The sequence below is a fragment of the Fundulus heteroclitus genome, chromosome 19 (genome assembly GCF_011125445.2).
Source record: "Fundulus heteroclitus isolate FHET01 chromosome 19, MU-UCD_Fhet_4.1, whole genome shotgun sequence".
NCBI lineage: Eukaryota > Metazoa > Chordata > Actinopteri > Cyprinodontiformes > Fundulidae > Fundulus > Fundulus heteroclitus.
Window position 1 is genome coordinate 30539087 of NC_046379.1, and position 21545 is coordinate 30560631.

The 21545-nt window shown below is 41.5% G+C and overlaps 1 protein-coding gene across 1 annotated transcript in view; it reads right to left on the reverse strand.

The window, feature by feature from the left end:
* Positions 1-21545, reverse strand: part of LOC105918903 (MAM domain-containing glycosylphosphatidylinositol anchor protein 2) — a 105423-nt gene that overhangs the window by 52572 nt on the left and 31306 nt on the right. Inside the window, exons 3-6 of the mRNA XM_036150581.1 lie at positions 19302-19476; positions 15951-16147; positions 12141-12273; positions 1509-1781 (exon numbers count right to left, since the gene is read on the reverse strand). Coding sequence (XP_036006474.1) covers positions 1509-1781; positions 12141-12273; positions 15951-16147; positions 19302-19476 — 778 coding nt within the window. The remainder of the gene's footprint in view (positions 1-1508; positions 1782-12140; positions 12274-15950; positions 16148-19301; positions 19477-21545) is intronic.

Below are 21545 nucleotides of genomic sequence, written 5' to 3' on the forward strand. Positions count from 1 at the left end.
AACCCAAAATTTGTGTTTCAAAAAATAACATTACAAAAGGATTTTAAAGGAGCAATAAACTAAATTTGCTTATTTTAGATAGGAAAAAACTAAAACACTGTTTTGTGAAGAATGAAACTGTTATCTTAGATAGACTATGGTATGACATCAATCAGCATTTCAGTGTTGTTCTCCAGTATGTGCATGTGAACAGCTGCCACTCAGGGCATAGCCCCTCCCTGCCCATAAAATGCCACCACAAGAGTGGTTTTGCTTGCACAAAATGACGGGGGGCACACCCAGCGGATCTAAATGTTCTCTTACTAACAGCATTATAATGTTCTGAGTTACATACTTCTTCACTAGACATGTTCCTCCGAAGGGTGATGCTGTTTTGTGAATTTATCCTTTGCAAATATGCACATACGAGGTGAGGGGTGATAAGGGGAGGGGAAAGGGGAATGGAGGTAGAGAGAGGCGTGGCTTGATACACATCTTGGTTTGGTCTACAAACAGTGCTCAAGCACCACCTAGTGGTGAAATATCGCTTATTGCTCTTTTAAACATAACTGTCAGGCTTCTGAAAACTATGCTAATTTCTATGCACACATTCAGGTTCTTGGGAGTCCAGATCTCTGATGATGTCTCCTGGACAGATAACCTCTCGGCTGTTCAAGAAGGCTCAGAAACTTCTTCACCTCCTGAAAGTCCTCAGAAAACATAACCTGGACAGGGAGCAGCTGTGCCTTCTACCACTCTTCTGTTGAGAGCCCTTATGATGTACTGTGTGTCCACAAGGTACTGCGGCTGTACTAAGGCTGTGCTCTCCACTCCCTAAAGAACATCTTCTGTACAACACACTGTGCCTCAGCAAAACTCCAACACCATCACTGACAGTTTACAACCCGGTTCTCAACTGTTTCAACTTGTGTCCTCCAGGACGTGCAACAGAGAACATGTTGAACATGTTAACTCCGAACATGGACGAACAGAATGAAAAACAGGTTCTTTCCGAGAGCCATTGCCACCCTGAACTCCTACATGGAACAACCACATACACCAACATGCTGTATGATGTGCAATATAGGTTTATATAATATATATCACTCACACTCATACCACTGAACCTGATGCTGCTGTCTGTTTATTCTGTCTGTTTATACTCAGCAATACATTTTTACAGCTCCTACTGTATGTTTTTACTGGTAAAATAAACTTTTATATACTTTTACAATTGTTTTTATATTTTTTTTATATACTTACAGTATTGTGGCCCAGTGAGAAACAACTCAGTTATTTTTCTTTTTCAGAATATCACCATCTTCCCTATTCCCAAAGAAAACCAAAGGGGTCTGACTAACTTAACATCTTTGGCCATAACTTTTAAAGCTAGCCCCCAATACCCATTCATCTGTCCAGGGAATGGTGCCTCCTGACAGATGGATAGATGTAAAGTACAGCTGCTGACCCCGATCTACTGTACAGACCTAATAGACTAATTGGGTTAGAACAAAGTATTCAAGTCTTACCTCTGACCAGTATGGTGATGGATTTCTTAGCAGGGTTTCCTACGTTGTTGGATGCAACACAGGTGTAGGTTCCTCCATCGTCATCACTAATAACAGGGACTGTCAGTGTGCCATCTTTGACAATAGTCCTCTTTGGTAGATCCTCACCGTTCACCCTCAACCATCTCAGGGCCGGCACAGGGTGCCCGCTTATCACTTTACACACCAGAGTGATCGTCTCCCCGGGGTTTGCCACCACAGGATCATCCAAAAGTATTTTCACAGAGGGAGGACCTGAGGGGGCGAAAAAACAAGAAAGGTGGTGGGAAGGTTAGTTGAGATTAAGGTTTACTCAACAGCATTTTTTACTTACCCTATTTTAATTAAAACCTCTTTTAGCTCAGACAATAACACTTCCACCTTAATTTAGCCCAAGTAAATAAACAGGGAAACCGTGTGTAACACACTGACCAACTTAACTATTCTCTTGTTCCATGAGAAATGAGAATGAAACGAAATTTTCCCCCACAATTTCAGATTTTCCAAATGTACATAAAAATACATCAATTTCACACCAGAATTACAGAAAACTGAGATGTAGACTATTTCCAGAGCCAGTGACACACAAAGCACAACGGTACACAGTACTTCTTCAAATACTGGCAAGGTGCCTTCATAAAGAGCAGAACAAGAAAGGTTTCTTAAACTAAGTGTTCTTTCACCTAGAGTGAAGAGAGTAACAAGATTTATTTCTTTTAAAAAGAACCTGACTTTGGGTTTAGCTTAGAAACAAGTATTTAAATGTGAGTTTTAAATGGTTACTGGTCGGTACTAGTATAGTGCTTTATCAAATCCTGAGGACCCCAAAGTGCTTCACGCTACATTTAGTCATTCAACCACACATTGAGCTACATTGTAGCCACAGCTGCCCTGGGGCAGATTGACAGAAGTGGGGCTGCCAGACAATCGGGGCCACTGGACCATCTTACCATCGATAAGATGCAAAGCAGGTGAGGTGTCTTGCCTAAGGACACTATGACTGAGACGGTTAGAGCGTGGGTTCAAACCAGCAATCCACCAGTTACAGGGTGAACCCCTAGCTCCTGCACCCCTGTTGCCCCAATTCTGGTTAATAATGATGCCTTATTACTTTTTTACCATACTCCTCTAACTGTTTTAATTTTAGGAAGTTTAGACAACTGCCTGTAATTTGACAATATTATAAATCTGTTTTTTCTGCATCTATCTACAATTTAGGTAGTACTTAAATGACCCGAAGAACATAAAAATGACAGACTGAATAAATGTAAGGGTTTGATGGAGTGATGATGCAGTGATGGAGAGCAACAGTAGATAATTGTGTCATCTGCATAAAAATGGAAGTTTGCAACTTGCACACAGTTAGAGACAACCTTTGTGAAAATTTAGCAAATGCAAAAAACTGAATTTCTGTCCAAGAATTTCTTTTCAGCAGAGAGGCGGGACGCACAGATGCTGGGATAAATGCACCCGTGTAGTGAGCTGGCTAGACTCAGACATGGTGGAGAACAGGCAATGGATAGAAAGGCACACACAGAGTGATCTAGTAGCACTTGAAGCACTACACATAGATTCAGAAATGAGTTAGAGTTTCAAAATAACCAAAGATACACCTGGAATGGCAGAGAGAAAAGAAGGAAGGCATTTACAGCCAAACCTACCTGACCACTACTTGACATTCTTCAGATGTTATTTACTTGCAATCTCTTCCTGAAGTCTTGCTAAACTATATGTTATTTTATTAATCAAGGTAGAAAGATGAAGATTAAATTGTAGAAAATAAGGAAACATTGCAATGTTAAAATGTTTTTGATAATTCACAAGTCCAGTGGGACAACATGTTTTTTTTTAGATCTGCACAATAGAAAATCCAAACCCAAAAGTATCCCATTCAGAGTGAGAAAAAGTCTGCTAACTGAGTTATATTTGATTTAGACATTATTTAACAGAAACTCTGCAAAAGAGATGGAATAGAAAGATTCATGCAACTGTCTGAGTTCTAGGTTAATCTGATCCAGGGAAACTAATCAGCTCAGCACTCATAGAAATACTGATTTATACGCCACTAACTGGGCCACTAATACAGCCTTTCCTCTAAACACCATGATATATTTGGCAAACATTAAGTCTCATAAATCATAGGCTTCACTATCACCCTGTCCTTATTAGTAGCGTTAGGAACAGATTTTTTTATGAGACATATTTTATTTGGTTTCAGTTAATTATATTTTCACTGAAAACTACAATCTAAATTTGCATCTCCAAGTAAGCAAAGAATCAAAGGACATTAACGCGTCAGACATCTGGTCAGACTCTACAACATTAAAACCTGGATACTTTTTTGAAATTGAAATACATCAGAATCAAGATTAATAATTTCCATTTGCAGCAAAGCAAAAAGCAAGAGAAAAAAGTATTTCTACCTTCAAGAAAAATGGAATGTCACATGATTTTAATTAAGCTTAGGTGGAAAGATTCATAAGAAGGGACTGATCATCAGAAAATTATGATGTCATTCATCAGAATGAACAAAACGGGAAGTACTTTCAAAACCAGTCATGTCAAAATATGATCTGGAGATAATCCATGCTTTCATCACAACTCGGCTTGATTATTGTAAGATCGGGCCTTTTCAGTCATGCTCCAAATTGATGGGTAAAGTTGCTATTAGATATTGGCTTTTTTAAACTGTGAAACAGTACAGTAAGAATCCTTTGTCTAATTACCAGACCGATTGCAATAAAATGGATCGTTGTGCTTCATCTGTTAGCAATTGTTAACTCCATAGGGTATTTGGCACATTTTCTTTGGAGGTAACCCTGCAATAAACCCCAAACTAACAATTGCCTAAACCTAAATATTCTCATGCCAGGAAACTCCTATAACACCAACATAATTAGACTTCATCTAAAGAAATTCATTTGCAGTAACACGTCTGAGATGGTCCATGAATCGGCAGATTTCTGCAGACTGATTTCTAGACTGCAGAACTGTGTTGACACTTTTTGACAAAGCTTGCTCCATGATGGCAGCAGGCATTTGAATGTATTTTGTCACACAGTATACCAGTGAGGTTTGGGCAACACCCTTGCGACACCATTACATACTGTTTAAAGTTATTCAATGTTTAATAAATAACCCTCGGTCAGTTAGATGTTGTCAAGTGAATATATAATAATTGAAAGGGTGATTCGAGCACTGGCGCTCTTTTAACAGTAAACTCTGCACACATATAGAATAAAGGACAACTTCAAGAATTTATATAAAAAAATGAACATCCAAAGAACATCACTATAGAATGCTGTTTATCTGAATTAACACTATATTTCAATCAACAAATCCTCTCTATTAGGCTAGTGAAACTTAACAAAACTATTAAGCAAAACTAAGATAAAAAGAAGCTAAGGAACTATGTACACATAAAAAAAAACAAGAAGACTGATAAATTGTTGAAAACCATCATCAGAATGAATCAGTGACTCCTGGTTCACTGCAGATCTAAGTAAGAGAACCAAAGCTCATCAAGCATTATATTTAAAACGAACCGTAGTTCGAGCTGATCGGACAACACAAACAATAATATCCTTTCAGTGTATTAAACTCTTCTGGACATAAGGTTTGTTATAACCGTAAAAAACACACTGAAACCACATTAGTAAAACTTTGCTTCATGAATGCTAGCGTGTTAGCTTGATCAAGCTTTAAAAAAAAAAAGTGAAAACACATTAAGTAAACCAGTTTAAATGATCAATCCCCTACGACTCTCCCTATAATTTCTCTGCCAAACCTTTGTCTTTGTCTGGGGGGGAAAAGTCGTCGTTTGTGAATCGGGCTCCAGCGGTCCTCCAGAGAACTGTGTTTGTTCTCTGGAGGGCCTGCACAGTTTGAAGGTGGCTTCAGATCAGCCTTTCTCCCACAAAAGCTGAAAAAAAGTTTACAAGTAGCCTGTTTCCATGGCAATCGGCTGGTTAGGTTCCGATGTGTAACAGCAGGCTGTACTTAGCTGCTATTGTGGTCATGTTTGCCGATCTCTCCAATGTGGATGCTTTCACAGTCCATGGACAACGTGGAAAATGTGAGAAAGGGGGCTCAGCTTTGTTGCAGTGTTGGCACCCCTTGGGTGCCTGTAAAAGTGTCACGTTTCATGTTGTTTCCAACTTACAGTCAGATTTTTCCTCATGGCTTGATTGCAACACCACTTATGTCCACGAAAAACAACAAGGACAGACTGAAATTCTGCATGAAATGCATGGATGGACAGCAAACGACTGGTGCAAAGTTCTCTCAGATGGAACCTTATCGTGATTGGCTGGAGAAGACACCCATGATTTCTGTGTGGTTCATAATAACCAACAGCTCTACACGCTGTTCAGTGACAAATTTGAACTAAGGGAAAACTCCTAACTACTGGAAGCTGCACTATCTGAACTCAACTGATGGGATTTACATGATGCTCGCTTAGCAAAGGTCAACCTAGCTATTTTTAGCTCCCTCATTATTATAATTGCATAATTCAGCTGTTTTTCTGCACCTCCTCATGTGCAACTGTCAAAGGCATTGAGTTGCTCTGTACCTTTTACTTCATGCAACATATTTTCAGTGTAATTTGCTTCCACTTTATGGAAAATGGAAGTAAGAGTCATTTAAACAGGATGCATTATGTACAAGTTTAATGAAAAAAAAAATTAAAAAATGAATAAAGTATACTTTTTCTTTTTATGTGATGATAAGAATATATTGTGTTGCTCTGCTATCTCAAAAACAACATAATCAGTCAGCCAATCAGTCAAGATATTTGGTTTTGCGTGTGAAAGTACCGTGGAAGGTAAAGATTGTGGTGGGGAAACGTGTTGTGAGTCTTCAGCAATTCTTTACACATTTCTATAGGTAACTGAGGAGCAATTCATCTATTAAGTTCTAAAATAATGTTTCTTTTCTTAGCAAATACAACAAAACCCCTGAAGCATTCTTCGTGTGAATGTCTATAATTCTCTCAGCAGAGGTGTCAAAAGTATTCACATCTGTTCCTTAAGGAGAACTATAGATCCTAAGGTTTGAAAATACATGTAGGTTTAAGTTGATGTAGAAGCATCAACTTAAACCTTTCACTCAAGTAAAAGTATAAAAGTACAGGATATAAAACTACTTAAAGTATTAAAGTAGAAGTAATCCCCCTCCCATTACTGTAATTGTATAGTATGATGTTAATATTGTAGCATCCAGCTGGATGCGTGACGAATGCCGGGACATTATTCAATAAACTTGCCTTTATTGCCGAACTTTTGGTACAGAACTTGGTTACTGTTGGCCATAACCACGGCTCCCCCAGTCTTGCTCCAAACAACAAGACATTCACAGACCACGGGAGATCACAGAACTCTAACAGGAACGTTATGCAATTGAACATTACTGCAGGATCGCTACACTTCTCCCCCCTTACAAAGACTCTCATCCTGAGGGGTCACATGAAAAGTCCCCGAGGTGGCCTTCTGTGTCTCTGAAGACGCCTTGGTGTGAAGGAAGATGGCCTAACCTGTTGTCCTGGAGCAACCTGCAGATGAATGGGGTTGAGTTATTGGATGGGGAAGAATGTAGGGAGTTAGTATGGGAGACAACCATTGAGCCTGGGGGGCCCGGGTGCTGATGAGGACGTGCATTACCCCTGTGTGGGGCCAACCTGTCTCTGTGGAGAACTACCCGCCTCCCCTTTGGTGGCAGTTAAATCCTATAGACAACCTCATCCAGCTTCTCCAAAATCTCACACGGTCCCACCCAGTGTCTGTCTAACTTAGGACATCAGGCCGTCTTCCTTTTTTGGGCTATACACCCAAATCAAGTCCCCAATCACAAAATCTCTCCCTCTGGCCCTCATGTCCCAGCCCTGTACTCCACCTGAAACATGTATGGTGCCAGTTCTTCCAGCCACCTTCTGGAAGATCTGACCTTCTGGCTCTTTGAAAAGACATTAACCACTGGAGGGCAGAGTGGTCAGTTTGGACAGTGAAGGGCAGGCCACACAGATAGTATTTAAAGTGGCTTATTGCCCTTACAATAGCCAGAAGTTCTCAGTGTGTCACACAGTAGCGCCATTCAGCTTTGTTCATAGTTTTACTGAAGTACCCCACCACTTTTTCCCAGCTGACTCAGCACTGCCCCCATCCCAACATCACTGGCGTCTGTGTCCAACACAAATGGAAGGGGTGAGGACCTGAGGGGCTGAGGACCTGAGACTCTGTCAAGACTTTCATCAAAGTGTTAAAGGACTGCTCATACACAGGAGTCCAATAGAAATCACTGTCTGTCTGCAGCAGGTGGAACAGAGGCGCAGCTATGCAACAGATACGGCGCACAAACCCCTGTAGTAAGACGCCAGTCTGATGAAGCGCTTCAGCTCACGTGAGTTGGTGGGGACCAGCCAGTCCCTCACTGCTTGCACATTCTCCTCCAATGTGCTAATGCCCTGTTTCCAAACCGTGTGCCCCAGAAACTCCAATTCTCTTCTCATGAAGCAGTACTTGCCGGGGTGACGCTTTAGACCAGCCACCAATATCCTCTGTAGAACCCATCGCAGGGCTCCCAAGACTGCATGGACAGAGTCCTCATGAACAAGTATGCCATCCAAGTAGACCACACACACTCCTATCAGGGGATGTCACTCAGCACCTTTTCCATCAGCCTTTCGAACATGGTCGTGCATTGAACAGGCCAAAATACAGAGGACTCAAAACTGCCACAATCCTCTGCCGGTAGAGATAGCAGTCTTTGGTCTGGCTGAGGGGCTGAGGGGCACCGGCCAATATCCAGTGTGAAAGTCTAATGAGGAAAACCTGGATGAGCCGGACCCCAAGTCCAGAGTTTTGTTGATGCCAGGCAGTGGGTATGAGTCTTTCTTGGTCACACTGTTTAGTGGCCTGTAGTCGACAGGACTCTTTTTATTGACCCTCGCAACCCCCACGGCCCATGGGCTGTCAGACTATGCCGGTTTTCAGAATATCATCAATAGCGCCGTCTGCAGCATCCTGGTGCCTCATGGCAGGTGGCAGGGGCGTGTCTTGATGGGCCGTGCATCACTGGTATGAATTGTGTGCAGTACCAGGTGTGTTAGGCCCACTTCCTCCTCCGTAAGAGCAAAAATGTCCTTAAAGTCCAGCAGTAAGTGCCACAACTCCTGGCGTTGCCCAGGTTCCAGCTTATCAAAGCTGTGCCAATATATCTCTCATGCTGCTGCCAGTCTGTCCTCCTCATCTACTGTGGGGTGCTGGTCAGGGGCGGGGGGCTGCTCAACAACTTGGATAAAGGATGTGGGGGACGGGGGTGTAGGAGAAGAAGCTTGGGGCCGAGGGTCCAGCCCCTGACATTCCCCTGGTGCTTGTGAGGTTGGTGGGTGTGGCCTGGGGGCCTTGGTGGAGGGCACCATTCCAACTATGGGCCCCCTCGGGAATGTCAGTGTCTTCTTTCACAGGTCTAACAAACAGCGGGCGGCCCGCAGGAAATCCAGTCCTAATATACAGGGGTCCTGTACTGCTGCAACCCACACTTTCAAGTTCACTGAGATTCCCCCCCCCCCCCCCCCCCCCCACTTGCATTGCCACCACTCTTCTTCCAAGCATAGGGGCTAGCTCTCCAGTCACTGCAGTTTCACCGCAGTAGATTCCAGCTGTATCCCCACTGGGACCTGGTCGGGTCTCATCAGTGTTGCTGTGGAGCTGGTGTCGACGAGAGCTATATATGGGGCTCCTTCCAAGGTAATGGGGACATGGCAGAAATCCCCCATGTGGGTCCAGCCCACCACTCTTGAAGCCTTGGTGGTGCTAGAGCCAGCTTTGCTTGGTCTGGGTCCTCCTGCACTGCAGTTCTCATCAAAGGGTTGCCTCCAACACCATCACTTGCGGCATCTCCAACAATCTCTCTCTCCAAGGTCAGCAGTCTCATCATGATTCAGGTGACCATGTACTCCACTCACACCAAGCAATAGCTTCCAATGGCCCAGGACAGTGGCGGGTGGGTCATTGATTTGCATCTGACTTAGAATACGACTAGGAAGATGGGCCTCCATGTCCTTAAAAGCAGCAGTGCACCAACTACAGGTTGCTGAAGTGCGAGCTACAAGAACTGACAAAGACTCTTGAATAGGTGTTGAAACGTTTTCAGAAAGAACTGAACGAAAGCCCGGTTGACTCCGATTTAAGCCTGTTTGCAATCACATTATATCAACCAGAAAAAAAAAATAGCAAATGCTTCCCAACATGAGTTATAAATCTAACTTTAGGAAATTAATTTCTCCTAAGGAGTATAGATCAATCTTAACATTTCTCTTTCACACACAGCTATGAAACATTTCTAAGTTCATCAGTGGATTCTACCCCATTTGGGTTAAATAAATAAACTAGTAAAATGAGTTCAAGGAGATGAGATTTTATTACAATGTGGACGTTCTTAGTTTTCTACCACACAATCACAACTATTTTTAATTTATTTTTTGTTATTAATTATTTCTAAAAGCCGACCAAATGTTGTAAAAAGCTGTCCAAATTTTTACAACTTTACCAAAAGCTATTTTTTCCAGTTCAATGTGTTAAAAAGAAGCCCAATTGGGTGTTTACTTGACACATCTTTCTCTCAGACATGACCTGATGGTGCCCCATTATTACCTGCTTAGTCCTTCTGTTCTGTTTCTCAAGGTGCTGTGGGGAACTGACCACAGGTTCTCAATGGAGTTAAGCACAGATGCTCACCAGTAATTTTTTCAAAGTAAATTCCAAATAAACATTTTCTCAATAAATCTACAACATTGCTTTCCTGTAGGTTAGGATTCCAAGCATGTATTCTGTACCTGTAGGCCTTGCTTAAATTAATACATTAACAATGTTTTTTTTAGTATTTCAATATTCATTCACAGTTTTCTTTAGCTTCTTCACATCTTCATTGTTCACTATCCAAAAAAACTGCTAAAGGCTAATTAATTTTATTTTGAAAATTAATCAAATGTATTTTTTACCAAAACATTAAAAGGCATTTGTACCCTAAGAAAAGTAACACAAACAGATTAAAAGCAGTTTTTGTTTGTTTTTTGTTTCGTTTTTTTGTAATGACTAAATTAACATTGTTTATCGCTGTCTTCGTCTTGTCTACTAATTTATACAGTATATTGCACTAAATCTGATTTGGAGGGTTTTCGTCTCCTCACTCTGAGCTTTTTAATAATACAGAGAAACATATTGATTATATATTTTTTTATGCAGGCACCACAATATTTATCCACATTTAAAACTATTGTTCCCAGTTCTAAATAGCAAACATGTTCAAACTTAAGGTCTAAAATGACAAAATAATGGACGAGACTAAGAGTATCAAGAAAATAAATGAGCGTTGAACTTCAAAGTGAACGGGACAGGAAGTCCTTTTATTCTGATATTTTCAGAAGGAGGTGTCCATGCAATGTTGCAACCAGCTTAGCAGAGAATGTCAGAGGTAAATTGCATTTATTTTGTTCTGAAATAAATCCAACAGCTAACATGAACAGATTATTATCCCATTATTATCCCACAATAATGCAACAACTTCATTGGCTAATAATCTACCTCGTAGATCATCACCTTTTGCAGCTCACATACATTTCTATCAAACTGAGGTCAGGACTCTATCCTGGCCAGTCAAGTTCTTTCAAACCAAACTTGCTCAGCCATCTCTTTATGGACCTTACTTTGTGAAAAAGTGCTCAGTCATGTTAAAACAGGAAGAGACCATTAAACTAAACTGTTCCAACAAAGCAGAAAGCAAGAAACATTGAGAGTTCCCTTCACTGGAACTAAGGCACCAAGCCCAACTCCTGAGAGTCAGCTCTACACCATATTCTTCCCTCCACCAAATTTTCCATTTCACACAAAGCTGTCAGACAAGTGTGATTTCCTGCCAAACCTAGACTGCTCACCAGATTGTCAGAAAAGGGCCATTAATTATCACTCAAACACATCTCCACTGCTGCAGAGTCCAGTGGCAGTGTGTGTTACGCCACTACATCAGACCCTTTGCACTTTGTGAAGTAAGGCTTGGATGTGGCAGCTCTGCCGAAACTTATTTCACAAAGCTCTCTTTAGATCGTGATTGAGCTAATCTGACAGCCACATAGAGTTTGGAGGTCTGTAGGTACCGACTCTAGAAAGTTAGTAAACGCTCCTCAATAGTGTGTCCTTTAGCTGACCGAGTGACCAAGCTGCTGTTGGTTCCAATCACTTCTTCATTCTAATAATACCACTAATACATTACTCTAAGGGAGTGCCCGGCTACCCTGCGGAGGAAGCTTATTTCAGCCGCTTATATCTGGGATGTCGTTCTTCCTCAAACGTAAACCGGTCGGTAAATGGAGAGCTTCACCTTTTGGCTCAGCGCTCTCTTCACCACAATGGACCGGTGCAACAAATGCAGCACTGCGGCAGCCGCACCAGTCCGTCTGTCGATCTCCAGCTCCATTCTCCCTTCACTCTTTACAAGACCCCGATATACTTAAACTCCTTCACTTGAGGCAGAAAATTGAGAACAACAGTAATAAGAATTTTCATAGGGAGGCTAAGTCGTTAGCCCCCCTATGAACAGCAAATGTGAGTGTATTTGTACCTGTCCTGTTGTTCAGACTGAAGACAGTACTTCTGTCTCTAATGCCGCAGGCAGTCTTGACAGAGGCAATGCAGGTGTAGTCGGCGTAATCCTGCAGACGAAGATTTTTCAGCTTCAAGATCTTCGTCTCACCCTGAAACACATAAGCCACATATTCTGCTTAAAAATACGAATTATGTTTCTGTGAGACATTTTAATTAAAACTCAGCCACTCGTTCTTTGCTCACATTTTATTGGCAGGTTTCATGTCAGTTCTTGGTTTTCCTGCAGGTGCTGCTTGGCTGGGCACTGTCATCTCTTAAGGCCCCTCCACCACTATTGGCACCCATAGTAATGATGTCTAAAATGCCTACGCACATCTCTCATTTGCAGTACCACATCTATCAATATAATAAACAGCCCTTAGTAATAATGCTTTTTAACTAAAGGTTCTTTAAGATCTAGAGCAGTGTTTGTTCCTCAGACTTGTTAGCCATGCTGTTTGCCAACATCTTAAACTCTTCGAGTTTTTATACATTGTCCCTCCATTAATTTTTTTTTTTTAAATAACGTGTCTCTTTACAAGCACTGCATGTTTAAAATAAAAATGTCTCCCACCCCCTGACCCGGCATAAATGAGTAGGTACAAACAATGGATGGATGTCCTTGCTGACGCCAACCTGACCTCAAAATCCAATATGGCCACACTGAATTTAAACAACGCTATAGCTGCAGTTTATTTGCATTCTGGCAGTTTTTCACACTTAATAACACGTGCAGCTGTAACTGGTTAACATGTTCCTTCAATGCATAGAATGCTGAAACATACGTCACTCTTGGCTTATGTTGTGAGCAGTAATTCTCCCTAGATACAAAACCCAGCGTCAAAGGTCAGTGAAATACAGCGTCAGAAGTCAGCTCACTTTCTGGAGTCTTTCTGAAATATTCTCCACAGCAACATATCTCTGAGTAGCAAGGAACAGTGTGATGGAGTCCGTTCAGGCTTATTAGCTCTACCCTATAATTTAGTAGCATCATATTTAAAGTTTAAATAGTGGAAACCAGAATTTTCTCTCAGTGCCAGTAAATGCTAGTACCTGCAACAGAGCTTGAGTAGCATGGATCTAAAGGAACTGTGAAACAAACTGAGAACCTTGTTAGTAGTGAGAAATCTGTTGTATTATTATGGTATGGTGAATGTGTGCTCTCAATGAAGAACACAAAACCCACCACACCAATGGCCAAAATAATATACACACGGTTTGCTGTGACAAATAAACCAAAAATGTCAATGTGCTGAAAATAAAAACAAATACTAATGCCAATTATTTTGGAAATGTAGATTTTCATTTTTTGAAAGTACCCATGATTGTGTGAAAATGCTTTCCATATGTTTTTAATCTGTTTAAATTCTTATGCAGGCCTGAAAAAACAAAAACATTAGCCAACTTATTTTCAGGATTGTGTCAGATCACAGCTAACAGAGCTTGAATCTGTTGTTTTGTTAAGTGCTGTACAGTCCACTGGTAACAAAGATTCATCATGAAGAAATGGGCTAGAGACCAGAATCAGCCAATTTTCATCTTAATCAGTCCTGACTGGCTATAGGCCGCTCAGAAACATTACCAAATCCAACATTTTTCAGATCAGTGAACACACCCTTTGCTACAAGGTCATACTGACAACCGCACGTCTCACTGCAGTAACTCTCACTGAAGGTAGAGGTTTGCTATTTTCAATTCATCAAGGCAGAGGAAGCACAGATGTAAGAATGCTTAATAGCAGGCTGTATTTTTACAACACCAATGTAGTTAGTTCAGGCTGTGAGAAGGTGAGAGAGAGCAGGACTTTCAGCAGATAACAATACAGCAACGTTAGTCTGTTCTATACTTTCAAGCTGTTTTTGTAACGCAAACCAAGATAACTGTTAATGTTAGACGCTAACGTCAAAATAACTGTGATCATCAAAAAAATTGTAAAACTGTAAAAAAAAAAAAATAGTAGGTGAAGCTGCTGTTTTACAGCAACCACTCTCTGACATCGGGACGTAATCTCAGCTCCTAAAATAAGGCTAAGGAAATATTTAAAAGACTGTTTTGTATCTTACAATGTCATCATTCTTAAAGAGAATTCAGAATCAACTGAAATTGGTATTAGTCGGTCAAAGTTCTACCAATATCAGAAATCAGAAACCAGCCAAAAACGCATCACACACATCTTCCTGTGCCAAACCTTTTCTCTGTTCACAATATTTAGGATTTCTTAACCAGACAAATCAAAAGTTGGATGTCGCAACACACAATAACTCTTCATCATCGGAGGAGAAAAAAATCTTATTGCATGACATCCTCCCGTTCTGAAGAGCGAGGAGGCCAGGAGAGATGGGGTTTCCCCCCTCAATATGAAGAGTCCCACCCCCCAACCACTGTCACCTGCATTTTAGAAAGCTGATGGCAGGCTCCACAGTTGAGCGAGCATGGGTGTGAGCGGTATTACACCACGATTCCTCTGCGTTCTGAGGTTTGGAAAACAGGGTTAGGAGCCACTGTCCCTAGTAGGTTACAGCAGAATGCAATGCTCTAGGGAGTCTGAATCAGCATATTAGCCATCCATCATCATGGGTTAGGAAATCTTAGAAACACTAAAAAGAAGTTCCCTTTCAATTTTACCATTTGCAGAGTTGACCAGCAGCGCCGCATCCACCGTGCAGCATTACGCATTTGTTAATCTGTGTTAAACTGTGGTGAACATCAGGGAGAGGAATGTGATGGTAAAAACTCAAATTAAATGTGATGGGGCCTTTGATTTAGGATTTAAGTTGGCTTATGGAACTTTTTTTTATTCATTATAAAGATCCTTATGTATAGCTATGTGTCACTACTGTAAGCATGGCTAACAGCGCAGTTTTAAATTTGATCTCTGATTAAAGTTTTATATGGAGTTAAATTCAACATCTCAGAGGAATTATCATGCAGCCTGGCTGCAGTTCACCACTTTACAGTTTGTGTTGCCATTTTCCTAACCTTAAAAATTAGCGTAAGCATGGGTCATAGTTGTCATAGTTTCCCGTCAAGTTTTTTAATATTGTTAAGAATTATGCAATCACAGATGCTGGAGCTGCAGAAAGCAGTTAACAGGTAAACAGCAGATAACCAACGAGCACCAAGGACTTCACAGACGTGGCATGCATAAAGATATGGACAGTTACCTCGGGGCAGAATGGACGCGTGGATATCCCTGGAGTCTGGCTAACAGTGACATGTATCCCAAAAGACAACAGGGGAAGAACTGACCAGTCCTGGAGCAGGTCTTCTCTGATACATATAATCTAAGTGAGTGGGTTTTCTCTCTCGTGTCCGGATTTCTACTCATCTCACATTGTTTTATGTATGACAGTCCAGTACTGAAGCTCTAAACACCCCTCTGCCTTGTTAGATATATAGTATTCTGTTTCAAGCATCATTCCTTTAAAACCATTATTTATTATTGTGGCTGAGCGGTGTAACTGCAACAGGGTGCAGTAACTTTAACAAAATAGATCCCAACCTTTCCATGGAAAGTTTCAGGCCCCGTTATGTGTATACACAAACTTTCTAAATGAGATCCTTGGTCTGTATTTCGCTCAACTATCAGAGCAAAACATTAAATGACATTTAGTGATGCTCAGAACAAACTGTAAGCAGTAGAGTTAAGGTAAACTCGTAAACTTAAGTGACCTGATTTCGTATATATTACTGTGTAAAAGTCTTGAGCCACTCCTCATTTGTTTAGTTTAATTTGGAAAATTGTTTTGGAGTTCTGACGATATGTTGAGTAATCTTGGATCCTCACCTGTGTGAAAAATGGCTTGTATATCTCCACCCCCGAGTCCGAGCCCTCCGCCAGGACCTCCCTGTCTCTTGTCCAGGTGTAGTGGACAGGAGGGTTAGAGTTGGCAGCACAGCGGAGAAAGACGGTGCGCTCAAAGTAGAACTGCTCCTTTGCTTCATCGTCGCTCTGATGCACAGTTATCAGTGGTTTATCCAAGTCTGTTGGAGGGAGACATGCACTGAATAATCAGGCAATGAAGAGCGAAGAGCATAAAGGACAAGATTCATTTTAGAATGTTTGTGACAGTCCAGGCAACTTAGTTTATTTTTAAAGCAGCGGCTTATAACAAATGAAACATTAAAGGCAAATCCAGGTACTTTTAGTTTAATTTATTAATAATACATCACAATCAGATTCGATTTAAAGAAGATCCCTGTTTATCAAAAGTTGTTTTAATGTAAACCAGCAGTGGTTGATATCTTAAAGCAGGGGTGGGCAAACTTTTTGGTTCGGGGTCCCTCATGGAGAGCGCATTGGGATTGCCCTGGAGGAGCTGGCCCAAGTGGCTGGGAAAAGGGAAGTCTGGGCCTCCCTACTGCAGCTGCTACCCCGACCCCGGATAAGCAGAAGATGGGTGGGTATTTCCTTTTTTTGACTTATGGTAATTATACTTTCCAACCTAAGAATTGAGCATTTATTGTAATTGTATAATGAAATTAACAAGCTGCAACATTACTGTGACATTGCATATTCAAATCAGTTCCCAGGTGAATTCATTTTCATAACTGCATTTGCCTTGTTCACCTTTACCTTGGGAATGTATTATTTTAGTTTTACATACAGGACAAACAAAGGAGATCAGGCTAAAATAGAGAAACCTGGAACAAATGGAATGGACCGTCAGATTATGGTGTGTAGCCACATTGAGCGGCCCAACAGAACAGATTCAAAGCATTTAAATGTCACTTCTATGTACTTTTTGTGGGAACATTGTTGTTGATCACCCCTTTTTGCCAGTGCACCGGTGTGAGTTTGGTTATGGCAATTCTCAGAACAGATCTGAGGTGTTGGTCAGTGAGCTGGCATCTGCTCATGTGGTAACATTTGCTCACATACGTGAGTAGAGCCAAACACCGCCAACATCCTCTTTGTCGTAATCTTCATGTTTGCAAATTTAGTCTCATTTAATGAAGCATAGGATTCACCCAGTTTAAGCGAGCTGAACTTCTCTTTTAAGATGGGGTCACACTGAAGATCCATCAGTTCCAACTGCACACCTGGTGGTGCCGTTTCAGGATCTTGTAAGGAGGGACATGATAGCAGCTGAAGTGATGTCTTGATTTTTTTCCAAATCAGAGAAGTGACGGCAGAACTCTCTGTGCAGATTGTCCAGTGACGTCCTGTATTTTCCCACGTTATGGGGCATCTTCCAGCATTGCAAGTGTGGGGAAATGAGCAAAAGATCTTTGTGACATTTGTCCTGAGTCAACCTGTCACAGTTGTGTCCATTTCATGCACAAATTGATCTTTCGCTTGTAGCTTCACATTCCGTTTATTCATGTGTTTCAGAATGCTCACAGTGAAAGCTAAATCCCACAACCAGTCCATGTCAATCAGCTCAGGAAAATCAGCTTTATCAAGTAACTCCAAAAATGAAACAATCTCCTGTGTAAGCTCCCAGAAAGCTGCCATACTTTCCCCAAACTTAACCAGCGTACATTAGAGTGGTACAACAAGTCCTGGTGATCTGCATTAGATTCTTCAAGAAATGCAATAAACTGACGATGCTGCAGACCCCTCGCTTTAATAAAGTTAACAAGTTCCCTGGCTCCACTACATGTCCGAGCTGCAACACAGACTTATATAGCACCTCCTGGTGGATTATGCGGTGTAAGGAAATTACATCCTGCTCGGGATTCTCCTCCTTCACCCTGTCCTGGATTCTTTTCACCAGCTCAAGGTTTTTTCCAGTCAGGTTTGGTGGTCCATCCATGGTGACATTGGCAAGTGTGCTCCAAGGAAGCTTGAGTCTCTCGATGACTCCTGAGACCATGGCCAAAAACTCCTCAGTTATCTCAAAACTCTCGTTAATGCCTCTGATGAAGATTAAAAGCTGGGAATTGTCCCTTATGTCATTACTTCGTCCAGTGCCAATGAATATAACGTAAATGACTCAGTTATTTGGTTTAGCTTGCTGGTTAAGTCTTTAGCTCAAGCCGGCGAGGCACTGTCCTGCGTGATAAACCACTTTTTTCAAATGTGTACCTTGGCACATCTGTCACGCATTCTTTTAAAAACTCCCCTTCGGAGAAAGGCTCGCTGCTCTTCGCTAATTTGAAAGCCAGCAAATAACTTGCCTTGGTGCAAGACTCTTGGGTGGACATATCTAGTGTGGAGCTCCGCGGAACGAAATCCATCTGCCGAGAGTCAGGTTATTGGATGGTAGCTTGTCAGAGAAAAGTATTTTGCTGAGTCTGTAAATTGGCTGCCAAGCTCTGAGCAGTAGCTGTCCTTTCATCTGTTGACCAGTTGCTAGCATGATTGGCATGCTTGGTGCAAAAGTGGCAGCTGATGTTGTATTCTTTAAAAAGTGCAATGGTCTCCAGGCAGATAAGACAAACAGGCTTTGATTGAACTTCAGTGAAAAGGTATTTAGTTGTCCATTCCTTTTTCTTTTTTTTTCTTTTCCTATTTCCACTAATCGTTGCAATTGACCCGTATGACTGAGCATCTCATCTGGCCAATAAATATATGCGTTCATCCTTGCCACCAGGTAGCAGTACGTAGCACAACAAAAGAAAAGAAGAAGATGGCTTATGTGTTGCGCAATAGCCATCCACGAATGGCCAACATAACAAAAATTGCCGCGAAGAGATGCACAACAGCAGTTTTAATTGTGTGGGTCGGATCAAAAAGCCCAAAGTGCTGTATGTGGCCCGGGAGCCTTAGTTCGCCCATACATGACTTAAAGCATGGGCATGTGCTGCTGGGCCTCAGATAGAAAGCACAATAATAAAGTTTGAATAATCAAGATGGAGAAGGATAATCTGGAACATTGTCCACAGTGTTCAGAATAATATGTCAGAACTGTCCTGGATTGGGAAACACCATACCTAACAAGAAGATTTGTAAATGTGCATTTTCTCTATACAATACACTAAGACTGGTGTTCCATATTTCCCTTTATTCCTCTGCAGTGTCAACTGTTTCCTTTAAACATCTTGAAAGAATAGACGACTGAATGGTGTCATCAGTGCAGGATGATAAAACAGCGGCATGAGGCTCAGTAAGCTGAGGTAGGTTCAGTAAAATACACTCTGCCAAAAAGAGGTTTCGCACTACAGAGACTTGTTTCTGCGTGTGTGTGCTTACAGTAGACATCGACTCTTATGGAGCGAATGGCCGGAAATCCCAGTCCATTCTCAGCCTTGCAGTAGTAGCGCCCTCCCTGGTGGCGGCTGATGTTCTCAATTTTTAGAGTTCCGCTGTTCAGCGACAAGTTTCCTGGACGGTCTGAGGCTCCGCCTGCTGTCTTAGTCCAACGAATCTACAAATACATAAAGCCCATTGTTATTACACACACACAGGCTGCACAAGACCTGAGACCGGGGTGAAGGTCAATAGTTAAGATCAAAGAATATTCATGTGTTAAATGGCCTAGTCAAAGTCCAGACCTAAATACTACTGAGAACCTATAGCAATACATAAGAGTTGATCTTCACAGACACTCATCACCATCTGACTGAGCTTGAGCTCTTCTGCAAAAAGGACAGTCAAAGGTTTCAGTCTGCAGTGTCAGGAAAATGAGACTGAGGACTCAAAATTCAAGCCAGACACAGAGTTGCGTTTTTAAAAGGTTTATTTAACGTGGACATATAGTGCAAAATCCACATTGTTAGCCCTTATATTTGCTGAGGAGCTGCTAAAAATGACATCAAATTCACACCCATTTCCTTAATCTGACATTTTTATTTATTTTCTCTGCAATATTTTGCTCCAAGCTGAAGGACACCTTAGCTACAAGGGAATAAATGAAAATGTTTGGTTGTTGGATGTATCCCCCAGCATACTACAAAAATGGACGAATGGGGTAGAGTGGAAAGATTTGAGACCTGGGGGGGGCTGGGTGTGAAGTGTCTCCTTTAGAGTTAATGAGAAGGCCCCAAAACAAGTTGCACTTAGAAGCACCTCAGAACGGGGGTTAGAAGGGGGGCTGTGGGGCAACAACAACAAGGAATTCAGACCAAAGCAACCACAACCGAATGATTTCAACGGGGAAAAGGAAGGCATTGAGAAGCACGATATGTCCCTTTTAAACCAGATTCCTGGATGCAGTCAGGAAACTTCTGCAGGAGTGTGTTAGTTTCTTCCTGACTGTTGGTTGAGAGGAGTGGACAATAATCATAATAAATACAACTTTAACGCATCGTAACCTTCTACATCCAATAAGAACAATACAAGAAGCAAACAAGCCTTACTATGCAGAAAACAAAGGGCTGACTCCAAAATTACTCATCATTTATCCAAATTTGGAACAACTGTAAATGCTAAAAAGGAAAAGTGAAAGAGTGGGGGAATTAATAACAACAAACAGAGAAAATCAGGAAGGCCATGTGACTAAAGTCTGCTCAGTCTCTCTCAGTATTTCTTTTTGTTTTATTCTCTTAATGCCAGAATAAGACCTTTTGGAGCAAACTGTTCTGAGAACTCCCTGCGGGTAGGAATACACTGAACAGTTATTTTTAGGTCTAATATTTAAATTTTGTACTGGTTAAAAGGTTTTTTGTCTTTTGTTGTACAGCACAAAGCTGCAGCTTTGTTGTCTTCTCTCCTGAGGAACCACGCATCTTCTCCTGGCTGATCTTAGCATAAAGCCTTGTTGGCTCATTGTTAGTCAACATTGTTGTGACTGGTTACCTTATCTGAAAGTAATGGAAACTGCTTTGCTGTAGTGATGTAAAAACTTAATTGAAGGATTTCATAGACAGACCTTTTGCCTATTTCTAGAAGTCCCAACCAAGCCCAAAAATGTTACCTCTAAATGTTCTTGTTCAGCAGCCTTGTTAAACTTCAGATTCCATTTATTTCTATATGAATATTTCGGTCCAGCTGCCAAACACTTGGCAGCTGGATTTTATGTGACAGACCAACACAAAGCACTGCATCACTGTCAAGGGGAAGAAAAAATGATGCTCTTCAGTTTATTTTTGAACATAAATCAGAAAACTGCAGTGCACATTTGTGTTCAGCCCTCTGACTGGAGTCATGTGTTCATGCTTCCCTGTACAGGTTAAAAAAAACAGCTGCAGCATTCTGAACTACTTGCAAATGCTGCAAGGATGATTGATCTAGCCCAACCCAAAACCAGATGCCCTCAGTCTTCAGGTTTTAATTTCAGCAAGACGGTTGAATGAGGGTGTTAGCGCATGACTTGCCGCTTAGTTTAACTGGCATATAGGCCTAAATGTCATCAGCAAAACAATGATATGGTATGGTGTGCTCCCTAAAGGCCCTCCCTAAGGGCAGCATGTACTAATCACAGATAACAGTGATGGTCCCAATCTGGACCGCTGTGGAGCCTAAAAATGGAAAGGGGGCTGCTTAAAAGGAAAAAAA